Source organism: Carassius carassius, chromosome 37, assembly GCF_963082965.1.
Source record: "Carassius carassius chromosome 37, fCarCar2.1, whole genome shotgun sequence".
Lineage (NCBI taxonomy): Eukaryota > Metazoa > Chordata > Actinopteri > Cypriniformes > Cyprinidae > Carassius > Carassius carassius.
Window position 1 is genome coordinate 17488341 of NC_081791.1, and position 21978 is coordinate 17510318.

A 21978-nucleotide genomic window follows, 5' to 3' on the forward strand; every position below is an offset into this window, starting at 1 on the left:
AAGAAAAATGACTTTATTTAAAATGTAATAATCAAATTAAACTAGCTTGCTCTCACTGTTGTACACAGAAGCAGCTCCAGACAGATGACGAATGATGTCGGCTTTGCGTGTGCGCCGCTCAGAAGTGACGCACATGGAAACGCAGGGGAGAGATCAAAACAAAACTACGGTCACTAATTAGAAGTACAATACAAGGATTTGTAAAGAAGAATGTCAAAGGATTTCGATATAAGCCAAGAGGTGACTGGTTTTCCTTTGCTAAAGTAAGGAAACTTTGACAACTTTAACTTTAACAAACTCACCAGCGCATGCGCAATGCCAACCTCATACGTCATCCTCCCAGAGCTGCTCCTTTGTACAACTGTTGGCGCAAGTGATTATTACGTTTTGAATATAGATATTTTTCTTTCAAAAATGCATCAATTCTCTACAGGAAGCCTTTGTTCACCAATCCACCCACATCCAACCCCCCCAGCCCCCCAATTATGGATGGGCACTTTTTATTTCACTTCTTTTGGACTGATGCACTGTAACACCTGCTGAGTGCCATTGAACAGCTTGAAAGATCAAATATAATTTTTAATATAACCCTGACTAGATTTGTCTAATAGAAGAAATGACCTAGAATGACTTGATGGTGAGTAATTTATAGGTTGATTTTCATTTTTGGGTGAACTAGCCCTTTAAGGCCTATCTATTCCCACTAGGAGCAAAACAACAAATCAAAACGTATAAAAGTATAATTTGGGTTTTTCAAACTCTAAAAAATGTTTGCATACCTGACTAAAACTGCTGCCGTCATTCAAAAACCATTGGTGCATTGCAGGGCTAATGTGTGAATGGGCCTTTTGGGTACAGCATTAGTGGTGGACTGGGTTGACCTGAACAACATATTTAATGGCTTTCATTCTTGGAATACAGCTACAGTACCTCTGATCTGATGAGGCATATAATCAAAAACCTTGTTATTGATCGTAGGCTGAACACAGTATAGAAATAACCTAATGACTCCACATGCGCAGAATCTTGTTTCATATCTTTTGCTTTCCATAATCTCCTGAATGGATGATTAGTAGATTATGATGTTGTTTAGAAGATTAATTAACTGCACTAATGCTTACTCTCTCTTTTTCTCCCTCCCACCCCTACTTGCTTCCCCACACCATACTCTGGCCTGTCCAATCTTACCAAATAATATCCCAAAATGTTTTCCCCACCAGCCCCTTCCACAATACTCAACAGATGTTACATCCTCACAAATGTTACACTCCAGACCCAGTGATGCCTCCACTCCCCACAGTTCTGTTGTACAGTCACAGTCATACATCCCCCCTATATCACCCCAGGCACCCATGACTGTCCTCACTTCCTCCATCCCACCTGGAGAACCTATAGCATCAGCAGGCAAAATCATGCAACCTATGCAGACCCAAACTACTATTGCTTCTGTACAACCCTCTGATGTTTTGCCCCAGCAAACTATTGTTCAGACGCAACAGAGGGTAATGTCAGAATTGCCTGGAACATTGCAACTGAACATCCAGCAACCAACACCACAAAAGCAGGCAAATATAATACAGCAGCACCAGACAGTGTTGTTGCCACAGCAAACGGACCATGCTCAACAAATGGCGGTTTTGTTACAACAGCCACAGCATGTAGAAAAACCCCAGGTGATTCTGCCGGAACAGCAGCCACATTCCAGTACTTCTCAGCAGCCATATATACCATTGCCACAGCAGAAACAGCAAACAATGACCAACCCTCAGCAAAGTGATCTACAACAGCAAGTGTACATACTACAACCTACAGGCCAACCCCAACAGCAAGTTGTGATACAGCAGCATCAGGTGTCAGTACAACAACCCCCAGTGGAACAATATCAGCATCAGACTCAGCAACAGCAGGCACAGCAAGTTTTTTTGCAACAAATGTCTGAATCACAAGAGCAGAGCCTGGTAAAGACATTGATACAACAGCCGCCGGTACTTCAAACTATCCAACAGCCATTGCAATTGACGGAGCAACAACAACAGCAACTTCTGATTAGGCAACAAATGGAGCAGCAACAGAAAGCTGTTTTGCAAAGTCAAATGGAGAAACAACATCAACAACAAGTTTATATTCAGCCACAACAACAGCAACAAGTTGAGCAGCAACAAATTCTTCTGCAGCAACAACAAAACTTGGCGGTACAGCAACAGATTGAGCAGCAGCAACAAGCATTACAACAACAAAAGCAAATGGAGCAGCAGCAAAAGGCTATTTTACAGCAACAGGTGGAGCAGCAGAGACAGCAGCAACAGGCTTTGTTTCAGCAACAGCAATTGGAGCAACAACAAGCATTACTGCAACAGCAGCAGCGTGAACAACAACAGGCTCTTCTGCAGCAACAACAATTGGAACAGCAGGCTTTGCTACAACAACAGCAGCAACTCCAATTGAAGCAGCAACAAGCTATTTTACATCAGCAACAGTTAGAGCAGCAGCAGCAGGCTTTGTTTAAACAGCAGCAGCAACAACAAAAGTTGGAGCAACAGCAAGCTCTTTTACAAAAGCAGCAGCAACAAGCGCTCATTCAGCAGCAACAACAGTTAGAGCAAAAAGTACTGCAGCTGCAACAGCAGCAACAATTCGAACAGCAACCAACTTTATTAAGCCAGCAGCAGCAGTCTCAGCAGATAGAGCAACATGTTCTTCAACAACTACAACTACAGAAGCCGACAGATCAACAACTGCAACAGCAGATAATTCAACAACATACCGAACAGCAACAGCAGACGTTGCTACAACAAAGAGAATCACATATGCAGCAACACCTCCTGATGCAAAAACACCAGATTGAATTACAGCGAAAACTATCCGAAAAACAACTGCAACAAGTTTTATTACAGAAACAACATTTGGAGCAACGTGCTCCTCTGGCAGATCACAGCGGACAACAACAAGCAACCCTAGTGAAAGCACAGCCTACGGAGATGATCCAACAGATTAGTCAGATTCAGCACTCTCAACAAATGATTCCCCCACAACCTCAGCCTTATCTTGCTCAACAACAAACTGAGCAGCAGCTTGTCTTGATTCAGCAGCAACAATCTGTCCTCCCCCAGGCTTCGCACAGACCATCTCTGGTTCAGGCAGTACCAAAAATGGTTAGCGCTCAAATACCTAGTCAAGTACCAGCCCCACTTCTCATTCAGCAACAGGTACCACTGCAGATGTCAGCTCAACCTTCAGCACAAGTTCAGATCCAAAGTCAAGGAGAGCCTGCAATTTATTGTCAGATTCCCTTGCAGACTCAAAGTCATCCTGCAACACAGTCAACGGGAGGCCATAATCAAGCAAGCCAGCTGCAAGTTCCACAACCAAACCAGCAGATCACATCTCCAACGCAAGTTCCTACACCAAAACCTATTCATTCCTTTATCCCGACTCCAACACAAATGGTCTCACAAGGACAAACCCTTCCATCCCAATCTCAGCTGGTACCACCTCAGGCTGCAGCTTCTCTCCAGTGTCAAGTTGCAGTAGGGTCAACTACTCCTGCGCCTCTTGTGCATGCTATGGTCCCAGCTGCTTCTACACTTCTACCCACACAATATGCTCAAGCACCTGTCGCTTCACAAACCATCCAGTCTCTTCAGCTAGACCTCACACAATCTGTGAAACAACAACAACAACAGCCGCATCTGCAGCAATATCAGCAAGCAGTACTGTCTCCTATGTCACTCGCACCTACTATCAACCCGATGGTCACTTCGTCCACACAGTGCTTTTTACAACAGTCAAACCAATCTCAAATGCAGGCCCAGGCGCCGCCAGTTATCCAAGCTCAGCAACAACCAGTTAGTGTGGCCTCGATGCAGACACTCTTGCAGTCCATGCCTCCGGTACAACCTCAGACTGCCCAACCATATGAGCAGAAGCTGCCTCAAGCCCACCATGTGCAGCAACAGCAACCCCTGCACCATCAGCATCAGGCCCAACCCGTGCAGCAGCTTCTGCCACCGAATGCTTTCCTACCACAAGATCTCCACCAACAACCTAGTCAGCCTCAACCAGTACTCCAGCATATGCTCCCGATTCACATTGCACCCAGTCAGGTACCTCAGACCCAAGCTGGAACTGTACCTTTGTGCAGACATGTGGTTTCAGGTCCAACACCCTCCCCACAGAACCAGCAGAAACTGACCCTTCCCGCCCCAGCGCACACACAGACTAGCATGCAGTCACAAGCACACTCAAGTGAACAGGCACCGACCCACATAGAGGCTACTGGGAGTTTGAGGCAGCCTCCTTACTCCCAAACTGGCTTTATTCCATCACAGATCCCCCCAAGTCCATTTCATACTTCCCTTCAGTCGTCTGGCACACTCCCAGCCCTACAACCATCTGTCCCAGTTTCAGAAATTCCTGTTACAGTAGAGGCACAGCTAAACCAGGCAAGGCCTGCTGATATGATCCCTGCTTCCCCTCCTACTGTCAGTGCTTCACAGTCCCATGACTCTAATGGATCTGTGTTGCCCACCACCTCGCTGGCAGAAAGTGACGCTGCATTGTTGGGCATTGCTCAGGTACAAAAGCACCAGATATGATATGCAGATATGCAGTGTTGCACGACAGCAGTGAACATTTTTGACCAGCGAATATGGCAATATACAAAAGTGACCCATTTATGTGCATGTGAGGATTCTGCAGAACATGTTAATAAGGGTAGAAGGCATATAAACATCTATCTCTTCTAACCCTGTTAACTTGCGATGCAAGACCCACTACTTTTTTAACACTTTTTAACTCATACAAAACCAAAGTTAACTTAAATCAAACTTAGTTTTATCTTTTCAATTAAGGATAGTTCTGTTTTGCACTTACTTTGCTATTTTTCTTATGGATTATTTAAATGTTATTTTAATATTATTTGTACTCATTACTTAACTGATATTTTGTCTTTTGTTTTTGTTTTTCTTTCCTGTTGGTATTTGGCTGTTCTTGTGTATTTGTGTGTTTGTCTTTTCCCTGGCTTAACAGGAGAGCCTAAATCAGTCTGCCAATAGGGGCTCTTCATCAGGGTAAGCCGTTGTGTATTATTTGATTGTTTTGTAATACATGTAACAATGTGATCTATGATTTGATTTGAAATATTTTAACAAATCTAGCTCTGCTCCTGCCAATGGAGATGAGGCCCAATCACAATGGGTCAGTGGAAAACAAGATAAGGTAAAATCTCAGAGGAGATCATCCTGTCAAAAAGCTGAAAAAAATCATTTTCAACTCAGCATGTTGCAGGTATATCACAATATTGGTAATTTTCTGAACTTCACTTTTTATGTAAATATAAATTGAATCATACTATAAACTCTATTTTGTAGGTCTCAGGCACAGGGGACAACATGGTAGAGTGTCAGTTGGAGACTCACAGCAACAAGATGGTCACATTCAAGTTTGACATTGAAGGAGATGCACCAGAGGACATTGCAGATTATATGGTTAAATACGTTCAGCAGCTAGAATGATTCATTTGCTTTTTGAGAAACATATTAAGAGAATTTGTGACTTGTGGCTTTTGCTATAGAAGTATGTTTACACCAGTAAATGTCTTAACAACGTGTTTTGTGTAGGTGGAGGAGGATTTTGTTCTTGAGCCTGAAAAAGATAAATTTGTTGAGGAGCTGAGAGCTATAGTGAAGAAAGCTCAAGGAATACTAAGCACTCACTCACAGGTCTGTCATTCACAACTGTATTGTTGTCAGAAATTTACATTTTTGGATGAACTATTCCTTTATGTACTTTTGGGGATTTATTAGTATTATTTTGTTTTAACTTTATGCAAGAAACAACATTGTTTTTTTATATTCTTTGATGAATAGAAAGTTCAAAATAATAACATTTATTTGAAATAGAAAAGTTTTTAGCATCATGTTTGATCAATTTAATGTGTCTTTGCTGATTAAAAGTTGATTTATTTTTAAAAAACAAACATTTGAATGGTAGTGTATGTTTGATTTTACGTTTTTATTTGTCTCAGACTGGGTCCTTGGAGCAACTCCATGTGAGCACCCCATCTAGTGCAACAAGTGAGTTACACTGTAATCAGTCTGATCTTCTCACAAATAAAACAGAAGAATTAAGTTGAGATGGGGTAAAGTTGCATTAACTTCATAACTTCAGTATCTTTTTATCTTGATTAAAACATTCTAGATATCAACCGAGACTTTTTCCTTTTACACTGTTGTTACAATTAATAGTAAAATAAATAATTATGTGCTATTCTCCTAATTTCCGAAGTGGATTCAGCGCCTCAGTCTTCCCCAGTAGGTCGCTGGCGATTCTTCATTAACCAAACCATTCGCCATCGTGATTCACACTCCAACCAGGGAGCTTCCACTCCCCCTCCAGTGGGAGAGGCCCGAGTCCCCAATTCCACAGAAACAGAGAGAGGTAGAAAATTCACTGTGACGCACATTACTTTTGGCCTGGAGTGATATTTGCAATTAAAATAATCCAAACTATAATGAACTGAGAACATTTCTACTGTTAGATTTCAGTTAAAATGGAGAGATAGTGATGATAATTAATAAGAATACTGTTAATTGTCTTGACAACTGTTGAATATTTACTCTGTCTAATGTATTATCAGATCATGTGAGCCCTCAGCGTTCCGAGTCTTTTGCTGGGATAGCATCTTCCCCAAGTTCTGCACTATCTGCATCCTCTCCTCCAGTCTCTACTGTATCAGCTCCTGCATCCATGTCAGCCTCAGCCATTGCTGCCCAAAAAGATGTAACACCCACTGCCTTGCCAACAGCAGAGCAAGTCTCCTCTGCTGCCCTGCCTGCAGGCCCAGTCCCTGTCATGGCTTCCAGCACCTCTGCTGCTCCTTTCCCTGCAGTCGCAGCTTTCATTGGCTCCAGCATGGACCAAGGAAAAGCTACAGTTAAAGGTGAGGCTGAACAGCCCCTCTCTACCTTATCCACTTGTGAGACCCCTCCAGCGTCGCTGGTGACCCACGCTGATACTTCACAGCAACTTCTAGCACAAACCCCAATGGCACCCTTGCAGACAACAGATGTACTTCAACAAACCCAGACACTACAGTCAGCAATGGCCACCACCGAACAAGCTCAGAAACAGCAGATTATGCCTCAGCCAGTGCGCCAGGTCACTCCACAGCCACCTACACTCCAGTCTAGCGAGTCAAAAGCACTGTCACAGCCAATGCCAGTGGAGGCCGTACCTTCGCAGGGAGCTCTTCCTGCTGCCCAAGTTCAGCAGGTTTCTCACCAACAAGTACCAGTTGAATCTCAACAGCAGGCAATGCAACAGACCACTTTCTTGCTGCAACACAGCCTTCAAACAACCACTGCTGAGCAAATCCAACAGCACAAGGTAGATCAGTGTGTGTCTCAAGAAACCACAGCGATACTGACGATGCATCCAGAGCATGGCCTCCAGACCCAAGATCCCCAACAGCTTCGATCTGCATTTCAACCGGTGATCCCGCAACAGCTTCCCAGTGAGCAAATGCAGATGTTACCTCAGCAGGTACCACATGATATGGCGCCTATGACACAAAGCGCAGTGCCTCCAGATGTGCAGAAGCAGATGTCTATACAGCAGTTGGAGTCTGAGCTGTCCACGGGGGAAGACACTGTCAGTTACTCTGCCCCAGCCCATCCATCTTCAGACACCTTTCTCCCACCCCTGCCACTCTCTGAACCCGCTCTTCCTGCCCTTTCCCACACTTTCACACCCTCTCCAGCCCAGCCCTCCTCGGTAGCGGAGTCAGACAGCGAAGGCCCACCCAAGATCGAGTTTGTGGACAACCGGATCAAGACATTGGATGAGAAGCTGAGGACTCTTCTGTATCAGGAACACAGTGGTAGTGGGGCAGCACTGGGAAGTGGCTCCACCAGCGGCTCTGCTCCTGCCCCCAGCTCCACCTCGGGATCTGCTGCGGCCTCCACCGCAGTTGACGAGCTTTCAGAGCCCCCCAACATTCCTCCTGCAACTTCCTCAGACACCTCCCCTCACTCCACTTCTTCCACCACCTCCTCCACCACCCCTCGCTCTTCCTCTACCTCTCCGGATGGAGAGCAGGAGAGAGCGGGTGAAGAGGAGACGATCCCGTCTGCTGTGCAATACCAGCCGGCATCATCCTTCTCCTCTACATCCCCTCCATGCTCTCTCGTTTCCCCTCCACAGGAGCCTGGATCCCCGAAAGTGCCCAATGAATCATCTGTAAGTGTAAGTAGAGTGTGTTTATCTCACAAAACAGATCAGTGACATGATGCTTTTTTTTTTTTTTTGCCCCAGTCTATTTTATTCTAAAATCCATTAAAATACAGTTCATACATACACCTCTTCTATGATGAACATGTTTTTAACAATTTTCTATTAAAATTCATTTAGTTTCTTTTTTTGAGTAGGGGAATAAAGTAGAAAAAAAGTAATATTTCCTACAAAAAAAGAAACCAGTTTAAAGGGGTCATCGGATGCCCATTTTACACAAGTTGATATGATACGATTTATGTGAATTATAAAAAATAAAAAATAAAAAAAAACACTGGGTGGATTTTTAGCATTATAGGGTAGATGTGTACACACACTGCCAAAACACATTTATGTACATTAACAACATGTAAAAGAAAATTTTGCATCCGATGATGCCTTCAAATTTTAAAAAAATCGCATAGACATTAAACAGTACTATACATTTCTAAGATTATGATGTAATTGATTTCAGATTCGATTCAGCCATTTCACACACTTCTTAAATTTGTTTGCCTCCTCTTGTTCATGTGTGGTTTCCAGGCTCCCCCTTCCCTCACTGAAAGCTCCACCCCTGGAGATGTTCTCTTGCCTTCCTCTTCTCAGCCGCCTGTCCCCCTGTGGCCTGGACAACAGCAGCTGCAGCACAATGAAGGAGGTGGATATTTTGGCCTAAACCTGACATGTCCTAGTATCAGAAATCCTGTTAGCAAGAAATCCTGGACTCGCAAATTCAAAAGCTGGGCATGCAAACTGCGCCACTCCGCCAGCTTGTTCAAGAAGCCCAGAGTCCAGCAAGGTAGTGTCCGCAGGAAGCGCACAAGAGAGAGCGAGTGAGGGGTGTGGATGGGCACTGACCTGAAACAAATGTTTATGCAGCCAAATGAATGTAGCTGACTCTTACCTTGCTAGATAGGGATTTCTTAATTTGTAATAATACCGTTAGAATTAATAATTAATTATTAATCCTAATAGTTCTTCCGTGATAAAGTGGTTGTTGCTGTTTAGTCTGTACTGAAATCATTGCATCACCTAGCCATACATTTTTCCTGCTTTAGTTCTTGTTTGAACTGAATTGCTCTGCTGTACATTAACGTTTATGTTGTAGCCTCCTTTTTGTTTTGTCTGCATGGGTTACCCAGGGGTAAGAACAGAGGAGTGTAGAAAGGGGAGAGAATCTAAGATGGATGACCCTTGTGCGTCGCACCTGGATCTGAGTCTCCAGTCCCACCGTATGCAGTGCAGTATTGCGGTGCTCGCGCCCCTCACCTTCCTGCACCCTGCCTCACTCACCAAAAGCACCTGCAATCGCAAAAATAGCACACTTGTTTACAAGCAACGTGGGCCAGAGTCCGAAGTTTGCACCTGTTTATTTGTTATTTTAGTAATTGAAAAGACATGAAACTATTGTTCATCATGTCCATTTCTGTCTATTCTAATGCAAAAATAACAGCTGCAAACTTTTTTTTTAATTAAAAAAATTAATCTGGCCACATAACATTTTAGTGTCATTCCAATGTAAATTGAACAGCTATTTTTCAGATGTTAGCTATGCATTTTTCATTTGAAAATATTTTTTATTTTCTCCCAGAAATTTTAGATTATATCCTGTTCTTTACCTGGGTAGATTTTTGGAAGGTTTTATTTTCTGTATTTTTTGCATGTCCATGGGTATGTTTGAAATGGAGTACTAGCATACTGCTGTCCTTGCAGTTTTTGTTTAAAAAGTAGAATGTGAAACAGTACACAGTATACACTGATAAGTTTGAAACCTTTTTACAATTGTTACATGTTGCTCTACCATTCTAAAGTGTGGGGTCTGTAAGACATTTTATTTTTATTTTTTTAGAAATTAATTCTTTTTTCAGCAAGGAATTAATGTGGTGTATATAAATGTTACATGTGGGCAATGCCATTACATTTATCAAAAGTGACAGTAAAGACATTGTTACCAAATATTTCTATTTCGAAGAAATGCTGAACCTTATTAGAAATGTTGTATAAATATAATGAATACAATAAATGTTATACAATATGTGTAATTAATATTTTACTTATAATTTACATTTTTTTCCTAATTTCTAGAACATGAAATCATTGTAGTAGAATATGGATTGACTGCTGAAATATTGTAATAATATTTCATGAAGTTACTGTTTGTTTTTTTGTTTTTTGTTTTGTTTTTGGTAAAATAAATGCTGCATTGATGAGCATAAGAAATATTTACAAATCTTACAGACCCTAAACTTTTGAATGCTATACATTCAGTGGTATCTTTGAAAAAAAGTTATGTTAAATTATCTAATTTTGAACTAAAAATGCCAGATTGATAAAAACTTTAATATTTTAAAAGGTAATTAATTAGTTATTGCTTGTATTTTAATTTTATTCTATAAAAACCGAACATTTGCATTCTGTGCTCATTACATAGACTTAAATAATACAGTAGTATGCTATTCCTAACATACTAACCTAAATTAAATTTTTTTGTACCATCAGTCCAAACAATAGAGCAATAGCTTAGATTTGTGTGTATATGGTTGTGTATCATGAAAAACAACTTAGGACCATCATCACCTAGAAATATTCCCCGGAATGAGACAATGTTTCTGTATACACACTCTGAACGCGCTGTAGATGTAAATAATTCACACATGCTGACTGGTATCACTGTTGCTCTCTAGGCAGTGATATTAGAATCTGACAGATGAATGCAACCGTGTGAGTGTGGATGGATGGCATATAACTTGTGTTCATTATTCTCAAATGTTTTATAATTTGTACTGCAGAGATTGTTCTCTCCTGAACTGATTTTACTGTTTGTTAAAGCTGCTCCCTGCCACCCTTCCCCACACCCATTTCCCATGTCACACTCTGCATGACGCTTGAGACGACACTCATATTCGTATTCATGTCCACCGACTGCCAGTGATGGTGTAATTTGCCATGCTACTCTATAATAATACCACATGAACATGCATGGATATTTGTTAGTCAAAGATCTCTCGTGTGCTTTAGTTATTAATGCCACCTTTCTGTGTCTGTGGTGTCTCTCGTGTGTTTGTCTTGTCTGTTTGTGTGCTTGTGGTTTTTTTTTTTTATACCAAATACACTGTGTTTTCTGTATGTTCTCTTTTTTTTTTACTATTGTCATTGTGTTCCCTTGTCTTTGCGTCTCTCTCTTTATTCTTCATGATAAGATGGCAGCTTGAGCCAGGGGATGAAGGAGGATAGGGAGGCATCTACAAATGACCAACCGTGTTCACGCAGAGGCCGTTTCCAGGTACTATCATCATTATATCATCACTATTATAATATCATCGTACTATCACACACTCTGTATACTGTCCACAGTATTCTTTTGCAAAAGCTCAGCCTTTCAACTCTAAACAACTGTAAACATAGAGACAAAACCACATACACTATATGTGATCTGTCAAAGGTAGATTTTCAGTCTTACTGTGACAAATTATAAAGATGTGCATTGAGGGTAAAATTTATGTATGTTGTGTATGTTAGTGTTTTGATGCATTGCTTATTAACTTTTTAATGGTAGTCTATATAAGTGTTAAATGTGGACAATAAAAATAAATAACAGTTTGCTTCTATCATGATTTTTCAAATTACTCTTCTAAGTTTGAAATTAAAAAATCAATTCTGACTTTATGATCTCTGTAGTGTTCATGTACTTACCTCATAAACACCAGCATTCCAATGTGACTTCAGTGCACCAAGTTTTCACTTATTTTGTCTTTTGTTATATGTACTGTATAGTGTTAATAATTTATACTGCATGAAGGATCAACTGTTCCCGTTTTCTTTTCTCATAGGTGATTCCAGTGTCCCAGTCCGCAGAGCCCCTTCCAACACAGGATGCTGAACCAAGCCAAGGGATCACACAAAGAAACGTTGGGCGTTTCTCAGTCACCCAGGCCGAACAGAAAGAGGAACATTTGACCGACAGCTCCCCCGTGTCACCTGACCTCGAGCGAGAGAGGAGAAAATCGAAAGCAAAAGATGGCGAGAAAGATGAGAAGAGAACTACAGCGCCCAGTCACCTGTCCAGGAGTCACGCACACTCGCCCCTGGGCAGCAGCGATGATGAGAGCGAGGTGGAGGATGAAGATTTGAGGACAGAACTCCACAAGCTGAGAGAGAAGTGAGAGAATTAGAATTCTGCAATGCTGTTTTTCTTCTCCTCTCTTTCCGTACTGATGCCTCCTCTCTTTTATCTTTGTAGACACATCAAAGAGGTGGTGTCCCTGCAGGCACAGCAGAACAGAGAGCTGCAGGAATTGTACAGGCAGCTCCGCTCTCTAAAAGACCACAGGCAACCTTTTTCCATGACGCTGCCCCGTACTTCTTCTCCTCCTACCGCACCCCTCGCCATGTCCCCGCGCAGACCCCGACCTGCCAAAGCCAAGCTTCGGCCCCGACCCCACTCTCACATGGATAACAACGGAGTCACACACCAAGGTACAAGCACCACCATATTAGAGGGAGAGTTAGAAAAAACGCTGTTTGTTTTGATGTTGTTGTAACTAGAATTCACTTGTACCATGTTTCTTTTGATTTTTAAAAACCCTCAAGAAGTCTTCTGCAGTCTAGCAGTTATTCTGGTGGAGAGCAAAACAGGCTTCTCTCATACTGCAAGCCAGAGAAATCCCCATCACTGACCTCTAATAATGGTACTAAACCTGTAGAACATGCTCACTACTGATTACAAGTTTGCTGAATGAAAGTATTAATTTCTTGAAAAGAAAAACACAAACAAACAAAAAAAAACTTTATTTAGCAATGCCTTAAATTAACCAAAAATATCAGTAAAGACATTTTTGTTACTATAATGTTACTATATATATAGGCCTGTCGCAATAATCAATATATTGACTTATTGCACAATATATGTACATGACCTCAATCATTTTTGGTGACGCAGTATATCGCCCATTATATTTATTTAATTATGTCACCATGTTTTGTAAATTCCACTTGCGCCTGTGTCTTTTGGAGCTTCTCGTACATAACGTGGTGTAGTCTTGAGGAGCTTGTTCAAATTTAAAACATGCTTCTACAAAAAAAAGTTCAGTCTGCAGATTTGGTCTTGTTTAGGGATCTGTGCCTTTGTGCATACAGAGATCTGACTGTTAAGTAGGGTTGTAACGGTATGCAAAAATCACGGTTCGGTATGTACCTCGGTTTACAGTCACGGTTCAGTTCATTTTCGGTACAGTAAGGGAAAGAAATGCTAACATTAAACTGCAGGTTGTTTATTACTATAAACTTTTTTTTAACAATTTGTTTACACTTTTTTAAAATACTTTTTTAATAAAATATACATAAAATAAAAAAAAGAATAAGAAATAAAATACTGCTGCAAAGTTCTCCACTAAATAAAATACTCTCAGTCTCAAACCATATTATTATCATATAATAAAATATAATGGAAAAATATAAATAAATAACTATGATTAAAGAGCAGCATTACCAATCCCAGCTTGCAGGCCTGCTCATATTTGTAAAGTGCAGCATCAACAGTTTCAGTTTTTAGACCTGCTCAGATTTCGTTATTGCGTTGGCCCGATCGGAATTAAGAGCAAAGGTCTGTTTAAATGCCGACGGGAGCTGTGTTTGAATTACAATCGTTCTTTTCCTAGTTGTAGTGATGTTCACACTCGCGTGATGCCTTTTGAAAACCTTAGGCCGGTGACACGCTGGCATATTGCACCTGTCAAACATAGTCTATTTTGCCGTCAATACTGTTGACGGTGTCCTTTATCAGTAGGCTTTATATTTATGCTCAACATGAAGTATAGATATTGTTGTCGTGAAGACAAGATCCTGGTCTGTCGGCGCCTCGGCGGTCTCCCTTTATGTCACCTACAGTAGCAGCAGCGTGCCAGCGCCACGTCAGGCACGATTCTGGTGTGTAAAGACACTGAAAACGCGAAGCAGCCGTCACGCAACTGACACGCAGCAGAAACGCCACGCTCACGCCACGCAGCCAGTGTGTCACCGGCCTTAGAATCAGCTGCAGGGTGGGATTTGCGCTGAACACGGAGACTTCTGCCACTTAATATGTTCGTTTGGAAACACGAAAATATTGCATTCGGTCATTCGGTACACACGTACACCATACCAAAAGCGAAACGGTCTGGTACGAATACACGTACCGTTACACCCCTACTAAGTAGTGATTGTGTTTTTCAACATTAGTTTGCACTCTTTATTTACAGAGAAAAGAAGGTCAGGGAAAAATCTGTAGATGGAGAAATCTCCATACAAGTTTGTTGTGCATTTTTCTTTTTTTATACTCGTTACTTTGCACTTTTTGTAAAGAAAGAAAAAGTTTATTTACTATTTATTAAGGTTTTTAAAGCATCTAATATTTGGATACTTAATTTCCACGATCTAAATATTCTCAAAAATTTAAAGTTTGTGTGTAGGCCTTGCATTTTATGCTGTTATATTATGATTTTATATTCAGTGGCATAAAATGGTCTTTAAAATGACAATAATATTGATTATTGCAATTATTTCTGGGGTAATATATTGCACAACAAGAAGTTGTTAATGTGACAGGCCTATATATAGAAAATAAATGGAAATTAAATTTCAAACTTTCTATTTATTAAAGAATCCTGATAGAAGAAATATCAGTTTCCACAAATATATTAAGCACCAAATCATCATATCAGAATGATTTCTGAAGGATAAATTCAGCTTTGTCATTACAGGAATAAATTCAATTTAAAAATATATTAAAATAGAAAAAAGTATTTTAAATTGTAATAATATTTCACAATATTGCTGTCTTGATGTATTTTGATCAAATAAATGCAGCTTTAGAGTCTTCTTTCAAAAACAAGCATAAGATACTTCTTTTTCACAGACTTATAGCTCACAAATTTTTGAAAAATAATTTAATAACTGAGAATTGATCTGAGGAATGGCATTTTTTAGGGCTGTGCGATATTGAAGAAAAATGCGATACCTTGTTAAAAAATGCTATATTCAATATGCGATACAATATGGCTTAAAGTGTTTAAAATCAATCTCAATTATATTTTAAAATATTTATTAAATTAAAATGATGTAACCCATTTGTTTCACATTCTTTCTTGGAAAAGAAAGAATCACTACAACTTCTGAAAGGGACCAGCAGTGTGAAAAAAATGAATGACACTAATTTTATATCATTGTAACTTGGCTTTGCTTTTTTATACCACAGCAAAACTATAGTCTGAGAAAGTTCAAACTTGATACAAGGCAAGTGAACAGTCATTAAAAAAAGGAAAGGAAAAGCAAAAAAGAGAATTTACAAGCATAGATAAAATAAATGTTAGTATTCAGGTACATAAATAATTAAGTGTATAATAACACTGCATTGTGTTTACTATACGAATTAAATTTAGTTTAATCTTTGTTATAGCTGTTTTGTTTGATTAACATTAGTGACATATTCAGCAGCACGTATTTACTGTACATGTATAGGCTGCTGTCCCTTTAAATCCGACTGCACGGATCCAGTGAGTGAGTGAAGTGAAGTGAAGTGAAGTGAAGTGACATTCAGCCAAGTATGGTGACCCATACTCAGAATTTGTACTCTGCATTTAACCCATCCGAAGTGCACACACACAGAGCAGTGAACACACACACACACTGTGAACACACACACAGAGCAGTGGGCAGCCATTTATGCTGCGGCGCCCGGGGAGCAGTTGGGGGTTCGATGCTTTGCTCAAGGGCACCTAAGTCGTGGTATTGAGGGTGGAGAGAGAACTGTACATGCACTCCCCCCACCCACAGTTCCTGCCGGCCCGGGACTCGAACTCACAACCCTTCGATTGGGAGTCCGACTCTCTAACCATTAGGCCACGACTTCCTCCCAATGCAAGGATGATGAATTCTTTCTTTACTGTTTACATTTATTTAAAACATAACTGACTGCGTTTACAAGAATGATCGTCAAGACATAGAAACAGTGCATCCTTGTGGCGCGGCTTACACAGAAGAGTGTAGGTAGTTTGAGTGATGTGGAGAGACACAGAGGAGACTGTTGACAAAGGAATTGTTGAATAAAGTAATTTTTTTTATTGGCGTACAAAATGTATTCTTGTCACTTCATAACGTTACAGTTGAAACACTGACGGCAGATGGACTATTCTGACGATATCTTTCATACTTTTCTGGAGCTTGACAGTGTAACTTACTTGGCAGTCTATGGGACAGTCTCAAGCCTCCCGGTTTTCATCCAAAGTATCTTAAATTGTGTTCCGAAGACAAACAAAGCTTTTACGGGTTTGGATCAACATAGGGATAAGTGATTAATAACAAAATTTTTCATTTTGGTTGGAGTATCCCTTCAAGTAGCCTACACACGCCCTTGTTTCAGTATATGCATATTGCAATGTTCACATTTGCAATATATCGATAATTTAAATATATCGTGCAGCCCTAGCATTTTTATTTAACAGTTCCCTCATTTTGTTTTCAGACCAGAGTCCTTCAGCCCAGGGTTCTGCCAACAGAAAGAGCACATTCACTGATGAGCTGCATAAGCTTGTTGATGAGTGGTCAAAAGAAACTGTTTGTCCTGTTCAGCCCAAGCCTTCACTGAATCAAATCAAACAGATCCAACAAGTGCAGGAGATGGGCGGTTGGGGCCAGACTACTGAGGTAAAACATACATAAAATAAATGTCTCAAACATGCAAATATAGACTAGGGTGTATGAGTTAAAATATTTCTGTTATATACAGTGGTGTTCAAAAGTTGCTGTGTGAAATTTTAGGGTTGCATGGATTTCTATTGAAATTGCTGGATTTTGCTCATGAAGATTTGTTGAAGAATATTAATTATCATTAATGATTGCTGAAAAGTGATTGTATTTAGCTTTTTTCTAATTTAATACTTTTTTTTTTTAATTACAAATTATGTAGCATGATGTAAACTGTGCACGTAGACTCAGAGAGCGACCCTGACTCTACATTAAAATGTTCATTACAGTATGAAAGTACATAACTGTGAAATATTGTGCTCAACATCATACTTGTTTAGCCTTTTTTTGAAGACACTCAGCTACAGGTCGCAGAACATTGCTAATCTTTCATTTCTCAACAACATGACAATTAAACCTGTGGATTTTGCATAACAGGTTTTTTTTTTTTTTTTTTTCATTTTCAAGCAAACATTACCAAAACAAAACATAATGGCACACATACAGATGCAAGGGCTGGGCAATGAGGTTGTCCAATGGCCTGATGAGCTTTAGTTCTCTCCAGCAACCTGTCACGCTCATGAAATTAGTGTAACAAGCGACAGCATGTTCTATGATCCAATCAATTCCTGATGGACAGAATAAAGTCCCACCCTACATTAGATATGCTGTTGAACTAAATAGGACATTCAAAATGTCAAAATAAAAAACTTGCTATTTGAAAGCATTAATCAATTAAGTTTAAAGTCAAATAAATTTGGCACATAGCAACCGCCCAGACACCCTATCAGCTGCATGGCAACAATGTAACAACCACTTTTATTTCCATTTTTCCAAATGTAAATGTAATTTTAAATCTTTATTTTTAAATATAATATCAGGCTTTTGGATTCATGTGTACACTCTCAGAAGAATAGGGTACAAAAGGTGTCACTAGGGTGGTAACTTTTTTAAAAGATAAACCTTTGTACCTAAATAGTCCATATTGGTACCTTAAAGGAAAATATTAGTACCTCAAGTGTACATATTAGTACCTAAACCATACAAAAGTGTACCGCCCTAGTGACAGCTTTTGTATCCTTTAGTCTGAGAGTGTATTAACTGGTATTTGTAATAACAAAAATTGAATAACAAGTAAAGAATGTTTGTATCTTGCAGACAACAGATTCATCGGGTTGGTTTTCCGGAGCCCCTTTAACCGCTCCAGTATCAGTCAGCATGTCTACAGTGGCGCCCACCTCATATAGTACCATCGGTGGACAAACTCAGCCGCCTCCGACACAGTTTCCCATCGCTCCTCTCTCCCAGCAGAACGCTCATCTGCACCGCCAGCCCCCGCAGTACAGCCCGTCTCCCCTGCACCCGCAGCAGGTCCAGCTCCTGTCAGGACCCCAGTCCTCGGTGTCCGGCGCACCTTCCCTCATAACCCCGGCGGGGCCTCTGCTGCCCCCTGCCACCAGCATCACAGCTGCCTCTGCCACCAATCATAACAATGTCTTCTGCTCATGCTCCTCCTCGTGCTGCTCCTCTTCCTCCTGCTCCACCTCCACTCTGCCTCCCAGTGCCAATCTTCACCCCAAACCCTCCACATCCACCCTTCCTTTAGGACAGCAGTGAGAATATGGATACCGGTGTACATCTTATACTGGAGGGACATTAGTAGAAAGTGGTTGCGTGTTGGTGTGTGGGTATGGGGGGTGTATAAATACTGTAGTGTGTGTATTTGTGTGAGCGTGCGTTTGTGTTGCATTTTTCATTTCATATCCTCTGTGTGTTTCCGCACCGTCAAGTTTTCTACCCGACTTAGTTGGACCTGAACTCGCCCTATATAGAGACATTTTTGACCTGAGATATGATCCTCTTTGTTTTCATTTATCAGTGCTTCAAATGAAAAGACTATTTGAATTTTAAAAAGTGCAATTAATAACTGATATTTAAATTCATCTTTTCTGTGTTGTTGTGATGTGGATCTGTATAGCTTAAAAGAAATATTTTTTATATATACGCACAGAAACGACAACAACAATCAGACATCAGCAGTGAAGCGCCATCTTTGTAGAGCACAACGGATTCAGCCAGCGGCGGGATCGAACGCATGTTCCAGCGCAGAGCATGGTAACCTTTCAACCATCATCGTAGCTATGAAAACAATCGTTGTGCACGGATAGGGCATGCTCCTCATGTATTATATTTTATGACGATAAATAGCCGTAACATTATAGATTTAGCCAAGATTTTTTTCTAGAATAACAGAAATAGCCATCGACTAATTCCTTTTAAGATCCTGCAATTGATTCTGAAAAAAACAACAAAAAAACAAGTTAATTTGGTTTCAAATGAAACTAGCTAATATGATTGCAGTATTTCCTCTCTTTTTAATGTTTACACTATTAACATTAATCCCATGGTGAAGTGTGCAAGACTAGATGGCTGTTTGGAAAGCTCAAGTGAAGTGAATGCAGCTTGTTCTTGTGTATTTTTGCACAGTCCCGTATGAACGTGCTTCCGTGCACACCGAAATGTGAACTGTGAGTTTGCTTTTAGTCAATGTAACGCATCAGCAAAACACTGGCAAAAAGATGTATTCATATATAAATAGACATAACTGCCAAGCAAGTTTGGGAGAAAATCCATTAATAGGTTGCCTTACTACAGTGTGTTTTTCCCAGAAAGCTTTTATGTGATTTAGCTAGACCAAGATATCAGAGCCAAGCCTTTAAATCAGCAGCTACTCAACTCTGTTGTACGGCCAGACTACTGAGATTTAGAAAGTGGTTGTCAAAATGCATTCTCCATAAGTCTGCATTGCCCATATGCAGAAACCTGACTGTGTTCTTTAATTTTTTTTTTGGAAAAAGCAACGGAAGGTCGGTACGAATAAGGCAACCTGCATTTTTACAAGAAGTAGGTGAGAGATGGACAGGGAGGAATGTATTGTGTAAGGTGCACGGGAAATGAGGAACCGGTTTGTGTTGTGAAGCTTTTTAAAATCGTGCTAATGCTTGAACTTGTGGATGTTACAAAAAGAGGTCAACATGGCTGCTGCCTACAGAGGGTTGCGATCATTCAGTTGCCAGTATTTTATGTCACTTTTCTAAAGACAAGACCCACCTCTTCACAGTAAACCAACAGTACTGGTGAGTAAAAAGGCTGTTGTGTCCAGAAAACTCCAAACATTATCCATTTGATAAGTACAAATGGGAAATGTAAAGAAAACCCCTCTGTTGAAGTGTTAACAAAATGTAATCTAAAAAGAAAGCATTATTTTTGTATTTTGAAAGGGGTTGTAAAAATGTAAAATTGTGTACTGATCAGTGTTGAGAAAGCTGTGGTTGTCTGATGAGACGGGTCATTAAACAGTTTCTTGAGTTCCCCTGGCTCCAAACTTTACCCTAAACGTTTGTTCAAAGATTATAACAGGATGTATTTAGATTTTTAGATGGGTTTTATTTCAAAGCTAGTGATTGGGAATATTAGAAGCCAAATAATTTCTACAGTGGAGGTATAAGTGTGGGTGAATTTGTACAGTAAAACCAGGGGGATCCCAGAATTACTTGATTGACCTCCAATAATTAAAGGTTATTTAAGTGAAAATAATCTATAGAGGACTAAACTCATTGCTGGTGATTTTAGCTACTGTAAATTGTAACTAATTCAACTGTTGATTCTATTTATGTTTTGTAACTAATCAAAAATAAACATCAAATGTTAAACATCAACGTGTTATGTTTTTTTTGTCACCTTCAAAAGCACAGAAAACATTGTCACTGTTTTAATTAAAACTGCAGTAAACCACTTATATTGTAAGATATTCCAATTGTTTTCTTTTTTTTATTATCAGCATTATGAATTTTCAGCATCATTACTACAGTCCTCACTGTTACATGATCCTTCAGAAATCAGTCTAATACTGTATGTGGATTTGCTGCTAAAATGATCAGTATTGCAAAAGGTTATGCTGCTTAATATTTAACACTGTTAAACAGGAGCCTTTGATTAATAGAAAAATTAGAAGAATGTCTGTGCTATCACTTTGCTAAATAAAAATATTAATTTCTTTAAAAATCTTATTGACTGACCCCAAATTCCAATACCAAACGGTAATTTATTTGCTCATAACATTTGTCACTTAGGAGCATTCTTTCAAACTGTGATATTCTGTGATACCAGTAGAGGTCTCAAAAGTGTCCTGACATTCCAAGCGCTCTTTACTGTAGTAATAAAAAATAAAAAAAATCACAAGCACAGTTCAGCAAAGATTCTTTAGGCTCAATGCAGAGACAAAAAGTACATGTCCAGCTGTTTTTTTTTTAAATAAGAAAGGTTAGCCATAATTATAGAAAGCTGAAAATAATGACCATCATAAATCTTGATTTTCCTATCAGCTAAGAAAACAACGAATCATCCAGTAGCTGTCATCATAACTGTAAATTCATATATAATGAAGCGTGGTCTTAAGCATTTGCTGTTCTCTCAGATGTGAGTGTTTAGCACTGTACAGTGCACGGTCTGTTGAGATCAGGCATGTACTGCTGCTGGTTCAGAAGTCACCAAACCCCTTGATAATGTGCCTATTGTGATAGCTTGGTCTATAGGCATCAATGGGGGATTAAGCAGTGGACATGGCACGAGTACAATAATGTTCTTCACTGTGAACAAGAAACCCATGCAAGACCCTCTGCGGATGACGACCCGCTCATAAAACTCTGCAGGACACTGGCCAGAGTCTGACTGGAGTTTCTGTGTGATACCTGTAGAACTATTGCCACTCAGCCTTCTGTAATTAGCATAACTATATGTCCTGAAGGAAGCTGTTTAGTGCATGCAAATGAGTTATTCCTTGAGTTGGAAGGGGAACGTTTCTGTTCCCTAGAATAGTGTCTTTAATTACTTGTAAAATTAAAATTGTAAAAATGTGTATAAAAAAGCCAAATTCATAGAATTCTATTGCAGGTGAATTTTTATTATATATATATATATTATATAAAATAT

At 39.9% G+C, this 21978-nt stretch overlaps 1 protein-coding gene across 4 annotated transcripts in view; it reads left to right on the top strand.

Moving 5' to 3' along the window:
• The window catches only part of LOC132118212 (serine/threonine-protein kinase WNK3-like), a 44042-nt gene extending 23337 nt beyond the window's left edge, over positions 1-20705 (top strand). For 2 of the 4 annotated variants that reach the window (XM_059527882.1, XM_059527885.1), the window contains 14 exons: positions 1221-4574; positions 5029-5069; positions 5157-5286; positions 5370-5486; positions 5619-5720; positions 6026-6074; positions 6286-6438; positions 6638-8244; positions 8812-9067; positions 11469-11551; positions 12099-12427; positions 12509-12744; positions 16766-16947; positions 18145-20705. In XM_059527882.1, the coding sequence (XP_059383865.1) occupies positions 1221-4574; positions 5029-5069; positions 5157-5286; positions 5370-5486; positions 5619-5720; positions 6026-6074; positions 6286-6438; positions 6638-8244; positions 8812-9067; positions 11469-11551; positions 12099-12427; positions 12509-12744; positions 16766-16947; positions 18145-18603 (7098 nt within the window). In that variant the 3' untranslated portion in view covers positions 18604-20705. The remainder of the gene's footprint in view (positions 1-1220; positions 4575-5028; positions 5070-5156; positions 5287-5369; positions 5487-5618; positions 5721-6025; positions 6075-6285; positions 6439-6637; positions 8245-8811; positions 9068-11468; positions 11552-12098; positions 12428-12508; positions 12745-16765; positions 16948-18144) is intronic. The other 2 variants (XM_059527884.1, XM_059527883.1) reach the window with 2 other exon arrangements.
• The last annotated feature ends 1273 nt before the right edge of the window (positions 20706-21978 follow it).